Raw genomic sequence first — 24,113 nt, forward strand, 5'->3', positions numbered from 1 at the left:
TTAAATGTATATATTTTAATTATTTGCCCAAAGGTAATAATTTAAATATATAAATTTATTATTATTTTTTGCTTGAATTAATACATATTTTTAAGAAATTTATTTGCCCAAAGGTAATAAAATTCTTAAATGATATGTATTTTTTCTTTGTTGTTAACTTCATGAAGGTAGATCATGTGTGTGTTATATTCTCACCCCAAAGGGGAGTTTATAATGACCAGTTGATTCTACAATATTTTCTAATACATTGCTCATATTGCTTATTCAAGTTTTAATTTTTTTTTTTGAATTTTTCAGTCTCCTTTTCTGTGAACAACAATAATGCTTCCATCCATATTTTGAATGCTTCCAACTACAAGACATGGAAACGAGATGTGGAATTTACTTTAGGCATAATGGATATGGACTTGTGCCTACGAGAAGAAAAACCTGCTGATCTTACTGACTCAGATACCGCCGAGAGAACTCATCATGCACAATGGGAAAAGTCAAGTCGTCTTAGTCTTCTTACTATGAAAAGATCCATTCCTGAACATCTATTGAGTGGTTTGCCAGACACTACAAATGCCAAAGAGTTTTTCAATGCTGTAGAAAAATTATACGACACTGGTGAAAACGCTGAAGCTGGACATCTTATGGATGAAATGACAACCATTAAGTATGATGAGTTAAAAGGAGTGCGAGATTTTATTCTGAAATTGGTGAATGTTCAGTCCAAGTTGAAAGATCATAATATTCCTCTTCCTGACTCTTTCATTATTCATCGAGCTCTTCATGCTCTTCCTGCCTCTTTCAGCCTTATCAAGACAACCTACAACACTTACAATCAAACATGGACTATCAGCGACCTAATTTCTCAGTGTGTAGCTGAAGAAAGCAAGCTTAAAAGGGAGAAGAATGAATCTGCTAACTATGTTTCTCACCTCAAGCCCAACAAAGGAAAAGGAAAATTCAAGAATAAAAATGATGGTGCTACAAAACAGAATGGTAATAGTAAGGAGCATAAAAATAAACAGAAGAATAACAATGGAAAGTCCAAATACTCTAATGTGAAGTGTTACTTTTGTGAAAAATTGGGGCATCAGAGAACGGACTGTCACAAATTTAAGACTTGGTTAGAAAAGAAGCAAGCACAATCAGGTAATCCATTGGCATATGTTTGTTTTGAATCTAATCTAGTTGATGTTCCTATTGATTCTTGGTGGTTAGACAGTGGTGCTACTGTTCATGTTTCTGCTTCCTTACATGGGCTAAGGGATCTCAGGAAGCCAAGTGAGAGGGAGTCTAAGCTTAAAGTGGGCAATGATGTTGGAGTTGACGTTATCTATGTTGGAACATTTATTCTTGAATTACAGTCTCGTGATAAGATTATTCTGAACAATACTTTTTATGTTCCTACTTTTAAAAGGAATTTAGTTTCGCTTCCGCTTTTGGTTAAACAAGGATATTCTTTTCATTTTGCAAATGATAATGTTGACATTATGCTTGACTCTCGAATTATTGGAAATTGCTTTTATTCTAATGGTCTTTACAAGTTGTCATTGGCTCCTTTAGATTCCTCTTTTAATGTTGTGAATACTGTGGGTAAAAGACCTCATATTAAGGAAACATCCTTATTGTTATGGCACAAAAGATTGGGTCATATTTCCAGAGAAAGGGTTGATCGTTTAATTAAATCTGAAATACTTCCTCCTCTTGATGCTTCTGATTGGGATACTTGTGTTGATTGTACTCGTGGAAAATTGACTAAAACAAGAAAGAAGACTGCAAACCGCAGTCAATCTTTATTGGAAATTATCCACACGGACATCAGTGGTCCTTATTCCACCACGTTGTGCAGAAATAAGTATTTTATCACTTTTATCGATGATTTTTCTCGTTATGGATTCACCTATTTAATTAAAGAAAAATCTGACGCCCTTGATAAACTCAAAATTTTTCGAAATGAGGTTGAGAAACAATTAGGAAGAGTCATCAAAGTTGTTCATTCTGATCGTGGAGGAGAATATTATGGTCGTTATACAGAATCTGGAAAACACATGGGGCTTTTTGCAGAGTACTTACAAGAAAATGGTATAGTTGCTCAATACACTATACCTGGTTCACCTGAGCAAAATGGCGTTGCTGAAAGGAGAAATCGCACTCTCATGGATATGGTTAGAAGTATGATGAGTAGAACAAATCTTCCAGAGTTTTTATGGGGTGAAGCACTTATGACTGCAACTTATATTTTAAATCGTGTTCCCGTAACTGTTCCCAAAACCCCTTTTGAGTTATGGACTGGCGGAAGCCTAGTCCGAATCATCTTCGTGTATGGGGTTGTCCAAATTAAGTAAAGATTTATGATCCTAATTTGAAAAAGTTAGATCCGAGAACAAATCGCTGTTATTTCATTGGTTATCCAATGCGCTCAAAAGGCTATCGCTTTTACTGTCCCACTCGTGGTACGCGAATTGTTGAATCTCAGACTGCTAAATTTCTGGAATTTGATGTTGCTGAAAAAATTCCTTCAACATCTCTTGAAATGGGGGAGTCCTCTAAAGGAATTTGTATTCCTATGTCATTTTCAAGAGATGATAATAGTAGTCTCCATCCTACTCCAGTTGGTAATGCTCCCATTGTTGATGAATACATTGCTCCCGATATCGAAGATGATGAAGGTCCTATTATTGATGAAGGGCCTATTAATGATGAAGCTCCTATTGTTAATGAGAATCCTGTTATTGAAGAAATTCCAGTTGTGGAAGATGTTATTCAAAACAATGATCAACAAAGAGAAGTTATTCCAGAAGTACCTCCTCTAAGAAGATCTCGTAGACAAAAGAAGTCAACAAAGTGTCATGATAATTTTGTTTATCTTGGAGAAGGAGAATATGATATTGATCATTTTGTGGATCCTGTCACTTTTAGTGAAGCACTTAATAGTCCACAATCTTCAAAATGGTTAACAACTACGGATGATGAGATCGACTCCATGAAGAAAAATGGTGTATGGGAGCTAGTTTTATTACCTGATGGTTTTAAACCAATAGGTTGTAAGTGGATTTTAAAGGCTAAAAGGGATAAAAAGGGACAGATTGAAAGGTTTAAAGCGCGTTTAGTGGCTAAAGGCTTTACTCAAAGAGAAGGTATTGATTACACTGAAACTTTCTCACCTGTTTCCACTAAAGATTCATTCATAATTATTATGGCCTTAGTTGCGCATTTTGATTTAGAGTTGCATCAAATGGATGTTAAAACTGCTTTTCTGAATGGAGAATTGAATGAGGAAGTCTATATGTCTCAACCTGAAGGCTACAAGGAGAAAGGAAAAGAACACTTAGTTTGCAAGTTGAAACGATCCATTTATGGTCTCAAACAGGCATCTCGCCAGTGGTACTTGAAGTTTGACAAGGTTGTGACATCGTTTGGTTTCGTAGAGAACAAGTTTGATCAGTGTATTTATATGAAAATCAGTGGGAGTCGTTATATTTTTCTTGTTCTTTATGTAGATGACATTTTACTTGCCAGCAGTGATTTGTCACTACTAAATGAGACCAAAAATTTTCTGTCTTCCAATTTTGATATGAAAGATCTTGGAGAGGCATCCTATGTTTTGGGGATTGAGATCCATCGTGACAGGAATCGAAAAGTTCTTGGCTTATCTCAAGAAGCTTACATTAATCGTGTGCTCAAAAGGTTCAACATGGATTTGTGTAAAGCTGGTTCTGTTCCTATTCTGAAAGGGGACAAGTTCACTAAGCAGCAATGTCCTAAGAACGACTTGGAAAGAGGAGCAATGAAGAACATCCCTTATGCAAGTGTAGTAGGGAGTTTGATGTATGCTTAGGTTTGCACTCGACCTGACATAGCTTTCGTAGTAAATGTTCTTGGGAGATATTTATCTGATCCTGGCCTTGATCATTGGGTTGCAGCCAAGAAAGTTTTGAGATATTTGCAAAGAACGAAGAGTTTTATGCTTGTGTATAAGCATGTTGACAATCTTCGAGTTGTTGGTTATTCGCATTCGTATTTTGGTGGTTGTGTAGATGATTTAAAGTCAACTTCTGGCTATATTTTCACCTTGGCAGGTGCTGCTATTTCTTGGAAGAGTGTTAAACAGACTTTGATCACATCATCTACTATGTATGCTGAGTTTGTTGCATGTTATGGGGCATCTTTGCAAGCTTTGTGGCTGAAGAATTTTATTTTAGAGATACGAGTGGTTGATTCTATTTCCACACTTATGCTAATCTATTGTGATAATAATGTTGCTGTTTTCTTTTCAAAGAATAACAAGATTAGTAGTGCTTCTAAACATATGGAAATAAAGTATCTCACTGTCAGAGATTTGGTCAAGAAAGGAGACATTGTTATTGAAAATTGCAAGACCGAGTCGATGTTAGCAGATCCTCTAACCAAAGGGTTAAGTGCCGTGTTGTTTAATAAACATGTTGTTAATATGGGCATTTTAGAATCTTTTGATCTTTTGGGTTAGTGGGAGTTTTGTTTTCTGTTTGTTTTTAGAAATTATTATTTATAATTTTCTGAATAAAGTTATGAACTACATTTTATGTTTCAATATTTTTTTATTATTGAATGGATATGTTTTCAATTATGTTTTGTTATATTCTCGAGAATGATTGAATTGAAAGCATGTGGTTCACATTGTTGTGATCATTGTCTTTTAAATTTATTTGCTTATTGACAATGATATGTTGTTGGCTTAATTCTTTAAGCAAGTTTAGTGACACTTACTTATTTTAAGTGGTGTATGTTTAATTTCACTGGCTTATTTATTAAGCATCACGGTATCAGTGAAATTGAGGACTGATAAGGATATTATGTTATTTTAAATTGATCACATGTTGAACATAATTCCTTACCACACTACTAGACTTATTGACCATGTCGATTTAATACTTTGGTATTTGTGATTATGAATGTCTTTTGTTGAGCTAAAAACAATATGACTGTCATAGTTCATTATCAAAGGTTAAATTGGACCGGTATGTTGAGATGCTATCAGAGAACTATCATTTTTTAAAGTGGCCACAAATGTTTTCCTGTTGTTCAACCCATGAGTCGTTTTCAAATAAAATTATTTTGATATATAATATATATGTATTAAAATCAATATAGCCCAAGTGGGAGAATGTTAGACTTTTATTTGGGCTTACATTAAATTTTATTGGTTTTATTAAAACTTGGGTTGATTGGATAGTTCTTTGCTGTGTTAGCCCATGTTGTTGGTGATCGATTGTTAATGGGCTTAGCATCTGTGAGTAAAGTCTAGGTGAAGCAGAAGTGTGGGATTTTCTAGTTGACTGAAGCCTTTGATGAGTAGGCCCAGCCCAACTAGGGTTTTGTAGCTAAGTCCCCTCCCTAACTCTATAAATACATATTGTCTCATCACAATTGTATACCTTTTGATAATCAGATAAAATAAACTGCTTCTGATTTAGAGATCTAGGGAGGAAGACTTAGTTGATAGTATTGCACTATCAAATTGGAGTAACTGCTGTGGATCAAACAGAGATAATTGCTATGGATCAATCAGGTACACATACCTAATTATTATATCTTATTATTGTGTTCTATGTTATATACAAATATATCTTGGGTTAATTGTTAATTTATATAACAAATTAACCTTTAATTAGTACCCTTTTCTCTTTTTATGTGTATATAACAAATATTATTTTCTTTTATTCTTTTTTTTTTTTTTAAAGAGAATTATTAAAAGGTGTCACTAGGTTCAATACTATTACAACGTATCATATTCACTACTACAAAAAATATATATAGCAACACTTAATTAACAACACTTGAAACATAAGTGTTACTACTCTGTTTATTTTACTAATTTAAAACACTTTTAACAAAAGTGTTACTAAAAGATTGCACATGACAAATTATATATTTTTGTCATTCAAATAAAGTATCATACGACAACACTTTTAGAATAATAGTTGCTATATTGAATGCATATTAAAATAAAGCAACGCTTTTTACTGAAGTGTTGCTATTTGACCAACCAATAAATAATTCCATCTTTTGAATAAATTAAAAAAAAGTAAAAAAAACTTCTCAACAACACACGTAAATAAAATGGTGGTATTTTAAATTTTTAATTCCCAAAAATTCATTTTCCCCTTCATTTAGTGCGGCATGATGGAAAAAAAACCGAAATCCCTATCCCCAAATACCTAAATAGCCTCGATCTTAGCTCTCTCCCATCCGTTCATGCTATTCTCCCTACCTTTGTTTCTTTCCCCATCTTAGTCTTTCTCTGGTAAGAATTATTTATTTAGTTTTTCTTGGGTTTATCCTTCCTCTTCCTCTTCAATACTCAAAAGACTCAATTGATTCTCTTAGTTTTATTTATTTTTTTCTATTATTATGACTCGATATGCATGCAGTTTTGCCTCCACATCCGACTCTGGCTCCTCCCCTCAGCACTCTCTTTAGCTCTACTTCTCTTCTCTACAGGTATTTACTGGATTCTTAGCTTGGTCATTTCTTTCTTTATTTATTTTTCATGATTGAAAGTCATTTACTTTGGATATTAATAGAATTTGTTTAGAAAATTATTTTCAATCTATTTTATTCATGATTATATATATCCCATTTGTTATGAAATATATGTCTGATATTATTTTGTGTTTATCTTGATTTTGATTATATTTTTATGGATGATATAAATATATATATATTTGCGTTTGTCTCAGTTTTGATAATGACTATATTTATGATACAAAATGTAACATTCAAAGAAAATTGTTAAAATCATTCATGAATCTTATGATTATAATGGTGTGCGAATTGCAATATTACTATCACTACGGAATAACTAAATATTTCTCTAATTCAGTAGTGATAGTAATTAAGAAAGAAAATTTGTTAAAATCATTCATGAAGATTCTGCTTTCACAACTTTTTTGATGAAGCTTTTCCCATGTTTAAAGTTGGTTTTGAAAATGAGGATTTTGAGGATAGTGCTTGAGGCTTATTTGGCACAACTTGTGTTGATTGTGTTTATGTCTGTTTTGCCTATGTTGCTTTTGTTTCTTTCCAAGGCAGAAGGGGTTGCTTCTGTGAGCCATGCAGAGAGAGGTGCTGCTGGGAAGTCTTTTTACTTCACTGTGTTGAATGTTTTCATTGGTGTCACTTTGTTTAATACATTCAAAGGAAATTCAGCAAGAACCAAACTCCATTGTTGAAATACTTGCTAGTAGTATACCTCAAAATCCAGCCTTCTTTATCTCATACGTTGCTTTAAACTAAGAAAAGTATTTTCCTTTTTTTGAATTTTCCCATGAAATGATATTTTTAAAAATGTGTAATTTTTATGTGTGTGTGTGATTAGTTATAGGTTTTTTGTGGGGTCTAGTGTTAACTTTCTCGAATAGCTGCTGTGATTGCTTTCACATAAAAAGAAAGTTGATATTCAGTAGTAGAATATTAATATGTTAAAATCATGATGAATATAGTCATGAATAGCTGCTGTGATTGCTTTTCACATGCCAAAAAATTTGATAATTCTTCAAAGTTGTGAAAGCAGAATCTTCATGAATAATTTTAACAATTTTCATGAAAAGCACAGTGCAATACATACGAGTCTTCGATGTATAGGAAAACTCTAAACTAAATGATTCAAGATTCAATAGATTTTCCTTTCTTAATTACTATCACTACTGAATTAGAGAAATACTATTGTTCTGTTTTCAAAGCTTATACTATATTGTTATTTTTCTTTTCTAATAATTTGTCAACAATTTTGCAAACAAAACTTAAGGAATTCTGCTTTAGCGTTTGCGCAATCAGTTTGTTGTCTACTTAAACTAAAAAGACTTTGCTTTTGTCATGATTAAACTTAGTGCTCATCATATATCTTGATTTTATCTTCTATATTTCTTTGTTACCTAACATCAAATAATATTTTTATCAAGCACTGAGTATGACTTTTCTCTTATAGTGATATTGTTTTTTCTTTTAATATCCATGTTGTTCGACAATCATAATAATATAGTTTTATTTTTTTCATTCTGTTGGTGTGTCGGGTCATATTTATGAACTTCTGAAAATTTGTCATCCGATTGTACAAGTTTTTTCTTCTTCCTTGGCATGTTGAGTACACTTCTAGAATGAATTAAATTACTCTGTTGTTGGTTGAGTTGTACCTTTTGCATAACTTTCTTCCTCCTATTTGCTCAAGCACTAAACTAAACCAGAGATGCTAAGGGTTTGTAATAATGCAAAGCTTCCAATCCTAGGATCCTAAATTATTATCATTATCTCTACTGCAATGCTTGTAAAATTCTTTTCTCACTTATGCAAATAAATTATTTGTGTATTTTTTAAATTGATTTTTGCGTTGATTTGGTAATGTATTTTTAGTGTTTGGTTTGTCGACTGACAAACATATTTCTTATGTTATTTTCTTAGGGGTTTACAATGGTATTTACACATATACTCTATGATGTGCTGGTGCAACCAAAGAGTTTGCAATGATCTCTCAAGAACACAAAAAGTAGTGCAAAGTGGAATTGATATGATGAATGGTCTTGGTTCATTTGTTGTCTCATTTGAAACTGACACGATAATTTTTTATAAAAGTACCTTAATTCAGTCAAAAGTACTCAAAAATTTGAATATTTATATATATTCTATTACATGTGTTTCCATAGACTTTAAGTTACACCTAAAGTTTTTATATGTTGTTTTGTAATACTAATTTGGTCAATAATAGTCTTTGGTAATTAATATATGTTTTTCAGTTTAAGGTCTCTCTATTTGTTGTGGTAATTATTTCTTTTCATGTGGTTATGAACTCATACTAATGTTGATCATGTATATTATGTATAAACAGGGGCTTAGGAAGTTCGAACATACCGACATATTTTTGAAGAATATCTGTAGGTGCAAGCTAATTCATAATCATTTCGCGCACAATCAAGTTTAGAATTGTAGTCTGCCAAATTATTTTTTGCCATATTATATTTTACTTTCTTTTTATTTGTGATTTTAAGTAGTTTATCGATCTACAGTATTTACTAATGATTTTTTTTTTTGTTCTTTCATGTAGTGGTGGAATCAATCATCATACAATAGCTTTCATCAAAATATGGTTCAGATGAGATTTGCACTGTGACTAGCTATACATTTCTGCAACATCATTTTACTAAATATGCGTTAGAATAAGTGTATTAGTGTGTATTTATATGTAATCTACACTTGACAACTTTGTTTAGAGAAAGCTTCACAAAAGTTTAGAGTCAAAATGTTAATACATAAGCAAATATGTATGTTCGGATTCTATGTATATTAATATTCAAATTCTGCATCAAATTTCAATATTTTGGTATTTAAATTTTCTTACATTTTTTTAAATCAAAAAATTGATATATATATATAAATTCTAATAATTATTAATTTTTTTCTCAATTATAAATTTTAAAATTTTAATTTTAATTAAGCAACGTTTGAATAAAAGGTGTTGCTATAGGTATATTTTTTTTAATATAAAAGTAGTATTAAATTTTGAGAATAAGGTAACACTTGTAAAGTGTTGTCTTAAAACCATACTTTTAGTAACAGTCTAGGAGGCAACACTTTTATAAGTGTTGCCTTTAAATATTTTTTAGTTAAATTAAAGTGTTGCTAATTATATTTTTTCTAGTAGTGATTGTTAATAGTAATATAGTATATAGTATTGTAATTAAGTATCAAATTAATCTCATATATTTTAATTTAATAATTATTATATAAAAATTACTAACCCTTCAAAAAAATTTATCATCTCATAATAATGTTAGACGACTCCGATAACTAAAAATGTTATCATATGCATCTCATAATAATATTAGACGACACCGATAATTAATACATAATAACAATAATAACAATGTTCTCTTCTTCAAAAGAGTAGTAGATATAAGTAGTATGGAATAATTGTAAGAAATGAATACTAAATAATTTACTATAATTAAGGTTGGGGGTAGTTGACTGGTAGAACAATGATGGGGCAAGCTGTAAAGGCATGCATATGAGGGACTGAATCTGATAGAGAAAATGGTCTGATCAGTAATTAATTAGTGGACACATGTGCCAAGTTAGGTCCCCTACTACTACTACTACTTCTTCTACTTCAAACTTCACATAAGTAGCTTTGGGACCATGATATATACATATCTATATATCTCTCTCTATATTTATATGGCTTTCTTTCTCTCCTTCAAGCTACGTATGTGTCTATATCCACTCCATGCTAATAATAATAATAATAATAATAATAATAATAATAATAATAATAATAATAATAATGAGTAGTGATTCATTCTATGAGGGAACATGAATTCAGGAACGAAAGGTAAACAAATTCTACTTCATGAAAAAAAAAAACAACAAAGAGAGTAAATAAAGAATCAAATGATAGGTTACTACTTACTAGGTTTGTGAGTACTTATATATGAGGAAATAATTACTATCTATGCTTTAATAATAGTTGTAGTATTCTTTATTAATAGTTTCAATGGAAAATAAGTATATATAAATATTTATTATATATATTTATGTGTGTGAAAAAAGGCTGCCTTGCAATCCATGTTCCCAGCTCAATAAAGTCATTAAACTTGCAAAAACTAGTGATCGATCATCATCTACGTATAAATTAAGAAAAATGTTGAAAGGACACCAATAATATTTAGCACTTTTATAATAAATTAAGTAATATTGTTATGGGTGCAATTCAATATTAATTATTATTTTATTTTAATAAATAATTATTAATTAATTATATAATACTAAACACTATAAGTATTATAAGTATGAGTGTCTCATAACAATTCTCATAAATTAATTGCTTCTAGTCTTTAATGGACGTTAAAAAATTACTATTTTTTTTGTTTTTTTTTTACTTTTGTAAAATGATCAACTAATTCGATGGCCTATTTTTAGGAATAATTAAAAGATGAAAGAGACTTATTAATATATTTTTTTCTTTGCTTGAATATAATATATCAAAGGGTGATTTGTAGTAAAGGTATTTCATTTTTTTTTATTATGTTATACATATATTTATTTGAATCTTTTATTAAATCTTCGTTTAATTATTGAGGTAAGATCATAAAAGAATCAATATTATTATGAAAAAGTGTAATTATGCACTTGTATGCTTTTCTTAATAGTTTTATTATAATGTCTATTACCTATTATTGAAAAGGGAAATTATTACAATATTGCTTGATACCTTATTTATTTATTTATATTTATATATTTATTATTAAAAGAATTCCAACTTAGAACCCATTAACTTGAAATTTATGTATGCCAAACTATGAAGTAATAATATTAACAAACTTGTCTCTGTAAAATTTCTTTTAAAAAAAAATTAAATTTTTAATATATCTTTTTATATTTAAATATATTTTTTAATAAAAATAAATAATTTTTTAAATCGCTTAATTAATTTAAAATTTTAATTTTTTTAATCATTTAAAATAATTTTTTTAATATCTAAATTAATTTTTTATTTACAAAAATACGTCATTATTTAAGTAGAATGATAAGATGAACTTAATAGAAGAACCGAATTTCTATTAATGTAAAAATTCAAGGAAATTTTTAACATACTATAAATTTTAAAGAAGAAAATTAGTATTGTCGAAAATTTAAAAAATAAAATTTCTAATTATTAAAAATAAATAAATAAATAAATTGTCGGCAAATATATATTAATAGTGCTTTCAATTTAATTGATTAAAGAGCAAAAAAAACCATGTGTAATTGAATAATAATGCAGTAGTAGTGCTAAAATAACAGAGGCTTAAATCTTATGACAACTAAAATTAATGTTGCAGTTAGTTATATATTGGAAAAGTTTGATCAATAATATTAACAACAACAACAACAACAACAATAATAATAATAATAATAATAATAATAATAGGTCGACCGGGCACACTTTCATTCTATTTTGGAAATTGTAGTGGTCCAGTTGTTATAAATATATAAGAAATATAAAGTGTTTGTTGTTTGGCAAGTACAGTTGATATATCATATAGTTTTGTTGAGGTGATATAAGTCAACATATTTTGCTATGTAGTTAATAAAGTCATTATATATACGTACGTACATTCAAAGTTTTCTAGTTTCGCTGTATAATCAGCAACTGTGCCTAGCTATATAGCTTAACATATATATAATATTGTAGTTTATAGAATATTAATTTGGTTCAATTCAAAGCTTAAAGGATGGCTCATGTTTGGTGCAATTATATAATAACACAAACCATACTTTTAAAAAGTTTAAGACTTTTGTGGGTTACTGGTAATTATAATGCAAGTGTGAAATTTATTAAAGAAAAATAATATGTATATAATAAAAAAGTTTTGTTTTAGTATTATATATAAGTTTTTGGACGAAGAGAGTGATGCCTTAGGCTGGTTCTGAGCATAGTCGGGCTAGATCCACGCCTAGGGCGTCCCACTCATTTTAGGGGTACAAATTAAAAAATTACATTTAAAAAAAAAAAAAAAACATATTCTTTTAATAATTTTTAAAAATACTATTTATCTTTATAGTAAGGGCAAAAAAAAAAATTTGCCTATAGCCCATTTCAACTCAGGACCAGCCCTGGTGATACCTACATATTAGTTTTTGTGAGACAATAAAATTGATACATTCTATGAAGAGCAAATTAATAAGTTATATAGAACTCGTTTAGTACATTGTACTTTGTATATTGTATAGTATTGTATTGAATTGTATTGTATTAATATTCACTACAACATTGATAGGATGTAGACATGTTCAAGTGAGGCACAACATGGTGTAGTGCCCATAGCATATTATATTTGGGGTCGACATTCCTAATGTTGTGCCCATTCTTTTGTTTTCTTAATTTTGGAGATAACTGGGTGCGACACACTGTCAATGTGCACAAAATTGTTATGCTCCAAAAGTTTCAAAAAACGAACGTTAATTCAGGCAGAAATTTTCCCATATTTACAATTGGGCATGACAATGTCGGCTCCATGCCTTGATATAGCGTGCCAATTAAGGGTACGATATCGTCGGGCCTAGTTTTTCCCTTTTTTTAAATAAAAAATCAGACTCGAGAGAACCCATTTCCTCTTCAACACCTTTACCTTTTGCTCTCTCTTTATCTCTCTCACTCACCACAACTCCGATCTTCTCATTCTCTTGCCCTCACAATGTCGATCTTCTTCTTCTCTATTTACAAATTTTGTGGATGGCTCAAAGGTTAGGACCTGATATTCGTCTACCTACTAATGAGGAGTTGTTCGGAATGGCCATGCCTCTAACATAAACACTTCAACCTCAAATATCTGGAAATGGGTCTGTTTCATCTTCACATCCTCGGACTTCCTAGTATCACCAAGCACAATAGAATCATATTCCTTTTATGTATTTTTCGTCATCACCTCAGCAAATGTCTAAATTTCCTTGGTTGTCAACGCCAATGTCAGAGATGCAGATAATGAATATGCAGCAGAGGCCTTTGATGCAACAAATGTCATCGATGCAGTAGCCACCACAAATGCAGCAAAAACCTTCGATGCAACAGAAGTCATCAATGCAGCAAACACCACAACCTTCGATGCACCATATGCCATCGATGCAGAAGACACCACCTATGCAGCAGCAACCTTCCATGCAACAGACATCGTAGATGCAACAGCAAACATCATAGATGCACCAGATGCATTCCATGGAGCAAATGGCGCATATGCATTAGATGTCACATTTGCAGCAAATGCCTTCAATGCAGCACACACCGCATACGCATGAGATGCATTTTATGTCATCGATACAACATATGTCACTAACGACTCAGATGTAGCAGTGCCACCGATTATGACACCAATGCAACAAATAACACATATACAACAGTCGTACTACCCATAGATGCTAGAAGTATAACAACAATCTTACTATCCATAAAATGCCACATATTCCACAACAAAAGTGTGGAGAGAATGGTGATGATGAATAGTCCGCACATTTGAGATTGCAGTGTTGTTATTTGTAATTGTATGAATTTGACGATATAAGTATTTTTTATTTGAATACTTTTATTTTAATTATTGTAGTTAGTTATTTGAAGGGCTTTTTTCATAAATGTACAACAAAAACAAAATAATTACGAAAAATGTGCAAAAAAAAATTATTTTAAAAATTTATACATTTTGAAAACTTATTACATGAAACCATACATTTTTAATATGTTTATTAAACCTCAAAATAAACAATTTCGTAAAATTAATTAAACAGATTTATAAAAATAAACAAGTTAAATATTTTTTTATTAAAAGATAAATGTTTATTATCTATTTTAGTATGAATTATTATATTTTAATAAGATTTTTTTTTAATAAAATACAATATCAAAATTATAAACATTAATGTATATAAATATAAATCAATACTTAAAATTACTAAAAATAAACATGACACGCAGAGTGATATAATAAACATATGTGAATATTATTATTTTGTTTATTAAAGTAGTATGTTTAATAAATAGAAAACAAAATAAACATATATATACAAAGTATTTTATATATTAGTATGTTTATTATAATTGTAAACATAAAAATAGACATAGTCAATTTATACTATACTAAAATAAGTATATTTTCTTTCTATTGTTTCTTTATATTGATTATTTTCTAATGAGTTAGTGAACGAGTTTTCTATTGAAGTATAATTCTTACATCAAAAAATAAATAAACAAACATAACTTTATAAATTCCAAAAATTATTTAATTAAAAAAAATAAACACGACACAATTAATAAACAAAGAAAAAGATAAAGATAAACAATTTTTTATATATATTATTTATTTTCTAAAAAAATAATAAAAAAAATAAACATAACACACGTAGAGTGATATAATAAACTTATGTGAATATTATTATTTTGTTTATTAAATTAGTATGTTTAATTAATAGAAAATAAAATAAACACATATATAAAATACTTTATATTATTAGTATGTTTATTATAATTGTAAACATAAAAATAAACATAGCCAATAAACACATATATAAAATGTTTTATATTATTAGTATGTTTATTATAATTGTAAATATAAAAAAAAAAAACATAACCAATATTACCATATATATACTAATCAATAATTATTACCATATATATATTATAAAAAAAATTGAAAAAAAGTTTTTAATTATATATAAAAGTGTATGAGAAAATGATAATAAGGTTTTTTGCACATATTTTGTAATTAATTAAAATAATGTATATAAAATTGTAAAATGCCCTTATTTGAATTATTGTAGTTTGGGTTGTTAATTTATATGGTAAAAGACACTTTTATAAAGGGAAATTTCACTAATTATTCTTAAATGTTACCCTCATAAATTTCACTAATTTATACCAAAATACGCTAATATTTGGTTGATTTACCAAAACTACCCTCCCCATTTGATTCTCTCTCTCTCTCTCTCTCTCTCTCTCTCTCTCTCTCTCTCTCTCTCTCTCTCTCTCTCTCTCTCTCTCTCTCTCTCTCTCTCTCTCTCTCTCTCTCTCTCTCTCTCTCTCTCTCTCTCTCTCTCTCTCTCTCTCTCTCTCTCTCTCTGAAATAATAAGACCCCCTTCGACCACTGTCTGACCCAAAGCGTCGACCATGGTCCCCTTCGACCTAGAGCCATTCAACCTAGTCTCCTTGACCTAGAGCCCTTCGACTAGTTCCCATTCGACCCATACCCAGATACCCCCACTACTACAAATATTAAAATTCGTGACAGTCTTAAAAACAATTTTTTTTCGGGGACCGTTGCTAAAAAAATTAAATAACTATTTAAAACCGTCAGAAAAAATTTAGTATTCCTGACGGTTTAAAATCGTAGTAAACAAAATAGGCAACATTTTTTAATAAAATACGATTTTTTTAATGGACCCTTATACCCGACAGTTTAAAACCGTCGGGTAGACTAACCGTCGCCTATAGTATAGGTGACGGTTTTTAATCATCGTGTATAAGGGTCTATTAAAAATCGTCACCTATTTCTCGCCACATTTCCCACGTGCCCGCTTATTTTTTTTTTATTTCCCACATGCCCACCTATTTCTTCTCCATTTCCCACACCCTGAAAAGAAAATCTTAACTCTCCAACACCCCACCCACGCCTCCGCACCATCGCCCTCCTCTCTCGCCGTCTTCCTCCCTCTCTCGATCTCCCTTTCTTCTCGTCTCTTTCGTCCATCGATCTCCACCCACCCCTCCTCTCGTCGGTCTCCATCTACTCTTCGTCGCATACGTCGGACCACCAACACCTCCCGACGTCCCGTCGGTGTCCCTCTCATATTTGTCTCGTACGTCGAACCACCACTACCTCCCATCTGTCTCCCTCTCTCTCCGAGCCCAGTATAAATATATTTATTTATTTATATACTTATTTATTTATTATATATATTTATTTTGTTATTGTATAAATTAAATGTGTTTTAAAGTTAGTTATTATTGTAACAAAATTAATTAGTTATTTTATTTTAATTTAGGTAATATTATAAAACTAATGCAGAAAAAAATGGGAGAAAATATAGATTTTTCTACCATTAATGGCATAAAAATATGTATTTTTTCTCTTTTTTTTACAATCCCGATATTTTTAAACCGTCGAGAAGTCCACATAAGCGACGGTTATTTTGCCAATTTTACGACGATCATATAGGCGACGAAAATACTTTAAACGCACCACCATTCTCGGAATCTAGGACACTAAACGCCGCTTTGAAGGACAGAATCGAGGATCCCCGTCGACCTAGACTCCCTCGGCCACAAAGGTTAGTTTTTTTTTTTTAAAAAAAAATTATTGGGTTAAGAATTGTGTTGGTTGATTTAGTTTAATTTGATAATTGTATGTATTGTAATACACTATGTTTCTTGGATTTAGTTCCCAGCACTGACATTAACAATGTAAAAATATGAATTTGAAGTTTTAGCATCCATTTTAAACCATACAGATACTAAATATATATATGGAATTCTTTTTAATGGTTATTACCCATAAATGGTTACTAAACAAATTTAACTATAAATATTAATTTTAAAAATATCAAACCATCGAATTTTGATCTAATAACGAATAATGAAATCACAAATTTGAATTTTTATGCTTAATTTAACTACTTAATTAAAAAAAATATCAAAAAAGATCTCTTTTTACACTATATAAAAAATATGTTCATACAAAAATATTTAACTCAAACTCAACTTTTTCTTTTCTTATTTTTCTTGCTAAAAAACTTTTTTTTTAATTTTTTTTTACCGATAGAACAATCCCAGCCCATATGATATAAAAATGAGAGATTTTTTTAATTAGATAAAAAAATTAAGCATAAAAACTCAAAATTTTCTAATTTTACCCATTCATGGGTAGTACCCATTAAGAGTGCACCCATATATATATGTTATTGCTAATAATATAAAAATAACTCAGTTAAAAAAAAAACTAATCTCACAAACTAAATATATATTATAATATTTTATTTATAATAAATGATAATATTATTGGTATTTAAATTTATTTATTAATTCAAAAATACTATTCAAATTAATATAATGGAAGGTAATAATTCAACCCTACCCTTTTTAAGGTATTAACATTACCCTCCTCAAGGGTAGTTATATTACTAATTAGGGAGTAACAATTCAAGGCTAAACCCTCAAAACAAACAAAATAATATTTTACATGACCATTCTCTTACTAGCATTAACCCATTCTAAATAGTCCCTATGACTAACAGAGGTGTTAACAAATAAGTTTGTTATATTATAAAAGAAAATATAATTGTAAAAAAAATATATTAATTATGTTTAACTGTGTAAAATAATATGTTACTATATTCTTATTAATATATAATGTAGTTTAGATTTAATTTAACCAAAACAATGTGCTATAAATATATAGGGTAGATTGCGGCATAAATACTTAATGTTTCCGATTTTATACACTTAAATACCTAATGTTTATTTTGGTGGAAAAAAACCTAATGTTACAATTCTCTTACACCGTTACTACTAGTACTTCCGTTAACTCATAAATATGGACACATGAAGGGTTCAGATGCATTACATTTATTTTTATTTTATTTTAAAACTTAATATTCTTAACATCAGAAACTAAATGCTACTTGTTTAAAAAAAACGTGTTCTCACTAACAATTTTCACATGATATTGGCACTTCAATTCGATAATCATGTTCCATATACTACACCGGTTCACTCAGCTATGGTAATTTAGTATTGCATCTCTCTTATTTTTTTTTAAAAAAAAACAAGTAATATTTAATTTTTTATATTAAGAATATCAAATTTTAAAATAAAATAAATAAACACAATGCATTTGAGCCCTCCACGTGTCTATATTTATGAGTTAATAACGAAGTGGTAGTAACGGTGTAAGAGAATTGTAACATTAAGTATTTTTGCCACCAAAAATAAACATTAGGTATTTAAGTGTATAAAATCAAAAATATTAAGTATTTATACCGCAATTTACCCTATATATATTTAGATATTAGGCCCTTTTCTCTTTTTCTTTGAAAAAATCAATATGTATATCTAATATTAAACAATTATAGTATCAAAATGTGTTAATGCAATATGTAACATAAATATAATAGTAAGGTATTTTTTTTTTAAAAAAATATATCGTAGACCTAATCAAGACAATGAAATTGGTTTAATTCGACTAAAATAGCCTTAAATGATTGAATTAGTATAAAACCTTTCTTTCTGGTTGAAAAAGTGTAAAAACGAAGTGTAAAAGTAGAAATTGGGTCGGGATGAGGTTTCTGTAGCCAATTACAAACAAGCAAAGAAGAACTTGGCCGAATGTTATGTGCAACGAGAAGTTTTTTGGCGTCAAAGATCGAAGCAATTGTGGTTGCAAGAGGAAGATAATAATAGCAAGTATTTTCATGCTTCTACAACTATGAGACGAAGGAATAATTTTGTTGCAAAATTTAAAGATCATTCGAGTGCATGGGTTGACTGGGAGAGTGATTTGGATGATCTTATGGTTTCTTATTTTCACGAACTTTTTTTCTCTTCCCAAACCGACTGGAGAGAAGTCACAAGTAGCGTGCAAACTCGTGTATCATCCCAGCAGAATGCTAAGCTGCTATTACTGGTTTCAGATGAAGAAGTTCGGAAAGCTTTGTTCTAAATGCATCCGGATAAATTCCCAGGGCCTGATGGAATGACCTCGGGTTTTTTGAGAAGTGTTGGCCGATTGTTAAGGATGATGTCATCAATATGGTTAAGCAGTTTTTTCATAATGGTTCTCTTCCTACAAACCTTAATAAAACCATTTTGGTCTTAATCCCTAAAAAGAAGCAGCCTATGAATATGGGGGATTTAAGACCCGTTGCATTATGCAATGTGCTGTACAAGATTATGTCCAAAGTGGTTGCTAATAGACTTAAGAGTGTTATGTCGTCTATCATATCTGATACTCAAAGTGCGTTTTTGCAAGGCCGGTTGATCTCAGACAACATTATGATTGCTTATGAGATTATGCATCATTTAAAGAGGAAATGAAGAGGGAGGGAAGGTTATATGGCACTCAAACTAGATGTTAGCAAAGCCTATGACAAGCTTGAGTGGGGTTATCTCCTAGCTATGATGGTAAAGATGGGCTTTGATGGTCGTTGGATTAATTTAGTTATGCAATGTGTATGTTCTGTTTTTATACCATTTCACATGGTGGGAAGGAGTTGTGGCCCATTGTTGTTCAAAGAGGGTTGTGCCAAGGGGATCATTTATTACCATATTTGTTTATTCTTTGTGCTGAAGGTTTCTCCAGTTTGTTACGGAGTTATGAACAAAGTGGCTTACTCACGAGGTGTAAAGTTGCTCGAGGTGTGCCGGTAATCTCTTATATGCTCTTTGCTGATGACAGCTACATTTACTGTAAGGTAACTGAGGAAGAAGCGTACAATGTGAAGGAGTTGTTGCATACTCACGAGGTGGCTTCGGGGCAAAGAATCAATTTCTCTAAGTCTTCTGTGTTTTTTAGCAATAATACTGGTATTGAGGTGCGGGATTCCATTTGTGCTATGTTGGAAATTTACGAGGCCGATGAAAATGGCTATTACCTGGTCTGTCGTGTTTGGTTGGGAGAAATAAGAATGCTATCCTTGGTTTTCTTAAGGATAAGCTTCGGAAGAGAATTCAAGGGTGGGAAGGGCGTATCTTATCTCATGCCGGAAAAGAGGTATTGTTGAAATCTATTGCTCAAGTCTTGTCGAGTTATGCTATGAATGTTTTCCTCTTGCCGTCAGACACTTACAAGGAGTTAGAGCGGCTTATGGCCAAGTTTTGGTGGCGCTCAGATTCAAGTAGCGGTAAGGGTATTAATTGGATGAGCTGGGAGCGGTTGTGTCGTTATAAACATGCAAGGGGATTGGGATTTCGAAGCTTGAGAGATTTTAATCTGGCTCTTTTGGGGAAGCAATATTGGCGTTTGTTGGTTAATGCTGATTCTTTGGTTAGTAGGCTTTATAAGGCTAAATATTATGCTACTGGTAATCTATTTTCTGCTGGATTGGGAGACAATTCTAGTTTCATTTGGCGTAGTATTCTTAAAGCAAAAGATCTTATCCACGCATGTGCTCAAAGAACAATTGCTAATGGGGAAATGTCAATTCTTAATGATCCTTGGCTTCCACATAATTCAAACAACTATGTTGTCTCACGGCACCCTGCTCTTGTGAACAGTCGGTCTGCTGCCTCTTTCAAGTTGGTACTCGCGCGTAGGATGAGGATGTTGTGAGGGACCTATTTGTTGCCCGTGATCAGGACCTTATTTTGTCCATTCAGCTCAGTGATTCGGCCGCTAATGATGGTTGGCGTTGGCAACTTGAGACTTGTGGGAATTATCCGGTTAAAAGTGCATATAAGTTCTTGTAAGAATCTAAGGGTGCTAGGTGCCGGGATGCCAATATTGATTTTTGGAAGCGGCTTTAGTCATTAAAAATTCCTCCTAAGATTAGTAATTTTTTATGGCGAGCTGCTTCGAGTGTGCTTCTAACTTATTTTTAACTTCAAAAGCGTCATGTTCCTGTCAATGCTGACTGCCCTTTGTGCAACTCTAGTACTGAAACTATTCAACATGCGTTGGTGGAATGCTCGGTTGCAAAGGCTGCTTGGCATCGCAGCATAGTGGACGTCGGGGCTGGGACTGCAACGTTCAACAGCTGGTTGTTGGGAGTTTTCACCAGGGACACGAAGTTGAAATGGAGGAAGCAGTGATGGTGAGTTGGGCTATTTGGCATGCGCGGAATGATTTTGTTTGGCAGAAGAAGAGTTGGCTTGCTTCAAATATTGTAACATTAGCTAGAATCTTGCTTGATCAATACAAATTTGCTCAGAAAAAGGAAAGGCCTTTCGTTGTCTCCTTTGAATGATGGGGGGGAACTGTGAGCGTTGGATTGCACCTGTGTTAAACAAGATTAAAATTAATGTTGATGGGGCTTTATTTGAACAAGAGGGCCGGTTTGGAATGGGTTGTGTAGCTCGAGATTATCATGGTAGAAGCTTTCAAGAAGGGAAAGGTTGGGTATGTCCAATCCGAAATTGTTGAGATCGTAGGCATCAAAGAAGCGTTGAGTTGGATTGCGACTCATCCCTGGGACAATGTAGTGTTAGAAACAGATAGTTTGGTGTGTGTCCAAGCAGTCCAAAGTAAAGTTTTTATGTCCTTACAGTTTGGTTTTATTGTTCAAGATGTTATAAATTTACTTTTGGCTTTATCTTTTGTTGAGTTATGTTTTGTTAAACGATCTGCAAACAAGTTGGCTCATTACTTAGTAATAGACTCTTGTTTCTCTACAAGTTGTGTGCTTCAGTTGGAGGATTGTTCCTCTAAAACGCGTTCTATTATTTTGAATGAGTTTAATTAATAAATCTCCTGATTAATTAAAAAAAAATTATAAAACCTTTCTTAAATTAATCAATATATATTTAAATCCTTACCAACAATAAATTTTATTTTAACCTTACAAATATTTAATATACATATTTTACTGCAAATATCACGTTGAGAAGGAATCATGATATTGGCCATAATATATTTCAGAGTGGTCGGTACAACGTTTGAGATAATATTTATTTATTTTTATTGTAAAACTTATGTTCAACTTTCATTCCTTTAAAGGGGACATCTCAATTAATTTAGATATTTCTTTTTTAATAGAGTAGATGTGAGTTTAACTATTTATAAAAAATGATTATTAACAATAGCTTGATTGAATCTAATCATACCTTAGAAAATAATTAAATATCGAACAAAATTCAAATTTCTGAGGGAATAATTCTTATTCCGTTTCCATATTTTATTTCTCAAAAAAACAAAGTCAATGCAATAGTAATAATATATGGGAAATTTTGAGGTTAACGTGGAGCTGTTTTTTATTTATGGTAATTTACAATTGTTTTTATATATAGGAGACTATATATGTTAATGCTATAGTTATAACAGATATTTTATAATATATATTTTAAGTTTTTTTATAAATAATTTATGACTGTAAATTAAATTTTAAATTAATTATTTTTATATTTTAAGGTATAACAGATATTCTTTTTATGTAATTAATTATTTTAAATTTTAATTTTAATACTTTTAATTATTTTGAATTTCTTCAAAATTAGTGAGATTCTTGACATAATTACACGCGTAAGTGATGAGAATGAGGTCCAATTAAATGGGATTTTACACTGTAACCTATAACTTTTAATATATTAGAATAATTACATAAAATATTAATTTTTGTAAAAAAAAAAATTTGTAAAAAATTTATATTTTTACATTTAAAGTTTTTTTTATATATGTTTTATGGTATTTTATAAAAACACAAAAAAATCATGTGAAAGTAACAAGAAAACAACATCAAAACAACAACAAAGCAATATAAAAAAAATAAGCTAATTAGGATTTTTGTCTCCTAAATTTTAATATGTACCAAATCATGCCTCCTGAATTTTTCTGACCGTTAAAAATTTTCCCTGAACTATTGAGATTGTTATATTTAAGAACTTTTGTCTAATTTCATTAAATTTTACTATTTCAGTGATTGTTTATGTACTAAACCATGCTCCCCAGACTTTGATATCTATCAAATCATGCTCCTCAAACTTTGACATGTAATAAATCATGTCCACTGAACTTTAATCCATGTTAGACTTTTTTTACTAAAATTAGACAAAAATTCTTAAATCTAACAATCTCAATATTTAGGGGCATTTTTAACGACATTAGAGCATCTCCAATGGTTAAGGATGCTAAAAATTTACACATCATCTAAAAATATATTTTATTTTATCTCTCTTCCACATCATTTTTAGCACTTTTACTTTTAAAAACACTCAAATGTATAGCACTCTCTAAAAATGCTATAATCATGATCTCACACATTATTATTTAATATATATTCTAATTTCTAGCTACAATAACTTTTTAGCCTTAATTTTTTATTAAAAAAAAATGAATAGCATCAATGCCACAATATAGCGTCCATGCAAATTTTTAGAATGACATCATTTTGTCTTCAATAGTATAGCATCTTAATATTTTGCCACGTAATAAATCATGTTCACTAAACTTTCATCCATGTTAGACTTTTTTTTTACTAAAATTAGACAAAAATTTTTAAATCCAACAATCTCAATAGTTTAGGGGCATTTTTAACGACCTTAGAGCATCTCCAATGGTAGCATCCTTAAAGGATGCTAAAAATTTACACATCATCTAAAAATATATTTTATTTTATCTCTCTTCCACATCATTTTTAGCACTTTAACTTTTAAAAATACTCCAATGTATAACACTCTTTAAAAATGCTATAATCATGATCTCGCACATTATTATTTAATATATATTCTAATTTCTAGCTTATAATAACTTTTTAGCTTTAATTTTTTATTAAAAAAATGAATAGCATCAATGCCACAATATAGTGTCCATGCAAATTTTTAGAATGACATTATTTTCTCTTCAATGGTATAGATCTTAATATTTTGCCACATAATATGTCCACCTCACTAAGCATCCTTTAAAGTTTTACCATTAGAAATGCT

General features: G+C 30.4%; 1 protein-coding gene across 9 annotated transcripts; it reads left to right on the top strand.

The window, feature by feature from the left end:
* The first annotated feature begins 6,133 nt into the window (after positions 1-6,133).
* Positions 6,134-9,339, top strand: LOC115697596 (uncharacterized). Of its 9 annotated transcripts, none has more exons than XR_009685299.1 (4): positions 6,134-6,274; positions 6,402-6,471; positions 7,063-7,271; positions 8,428-9,105. XR_009685299.1 is itself a non-coding variant. In XM_061106959.1 (4 exons), exons 1-4 carry the CDS (start codon positions 6,392-6,394, stop codon positions 9,117-9,119), a joined length of 267 nt encoding a protein of 88 aa, XP_060962942.1. In that variant the 5' UTR covers positions 6,281-6,391; the 3' UTR covers positions 9,120-9,339. The 9 variants fall into 9 exon arrangements, 2 of the variants coding, with proteins under 2 accessions (XP_060962942.1, XP_060962943.1); XR_004007963.2 differs by lacking the exon at positions 7,063-7,271 and having other exon boundaries at positions 8,428-8,901; positions 9,068-9,105; XR_004007962.2 differs by lacking the exon at positions 7,063-7,271 and having other exon boundaries at positions 8,428-8,897; positions 9,068-9,105.
* The last annotated feature ends 14,774 nt before the right edge of the window (positions 9,340-24,113 follow it).

The sequence above is a fragment of the Cannabis sativa genome, chromosome X (assembly GCF_029168945.1).
Source record: "Cannabis sativa cultivar Pink pepper isolate KNU-18-1 chromosome X, ASM2916894v1, whole genome shotgun sequence".
In the NCBI taxonomy this organism is placed as follows: Eukaryota; Viridiplantae; Streptophyta; class Magnoliopsida; order Rosales; family Cannabaceae; genus Cannabis; species Cannabis sativa.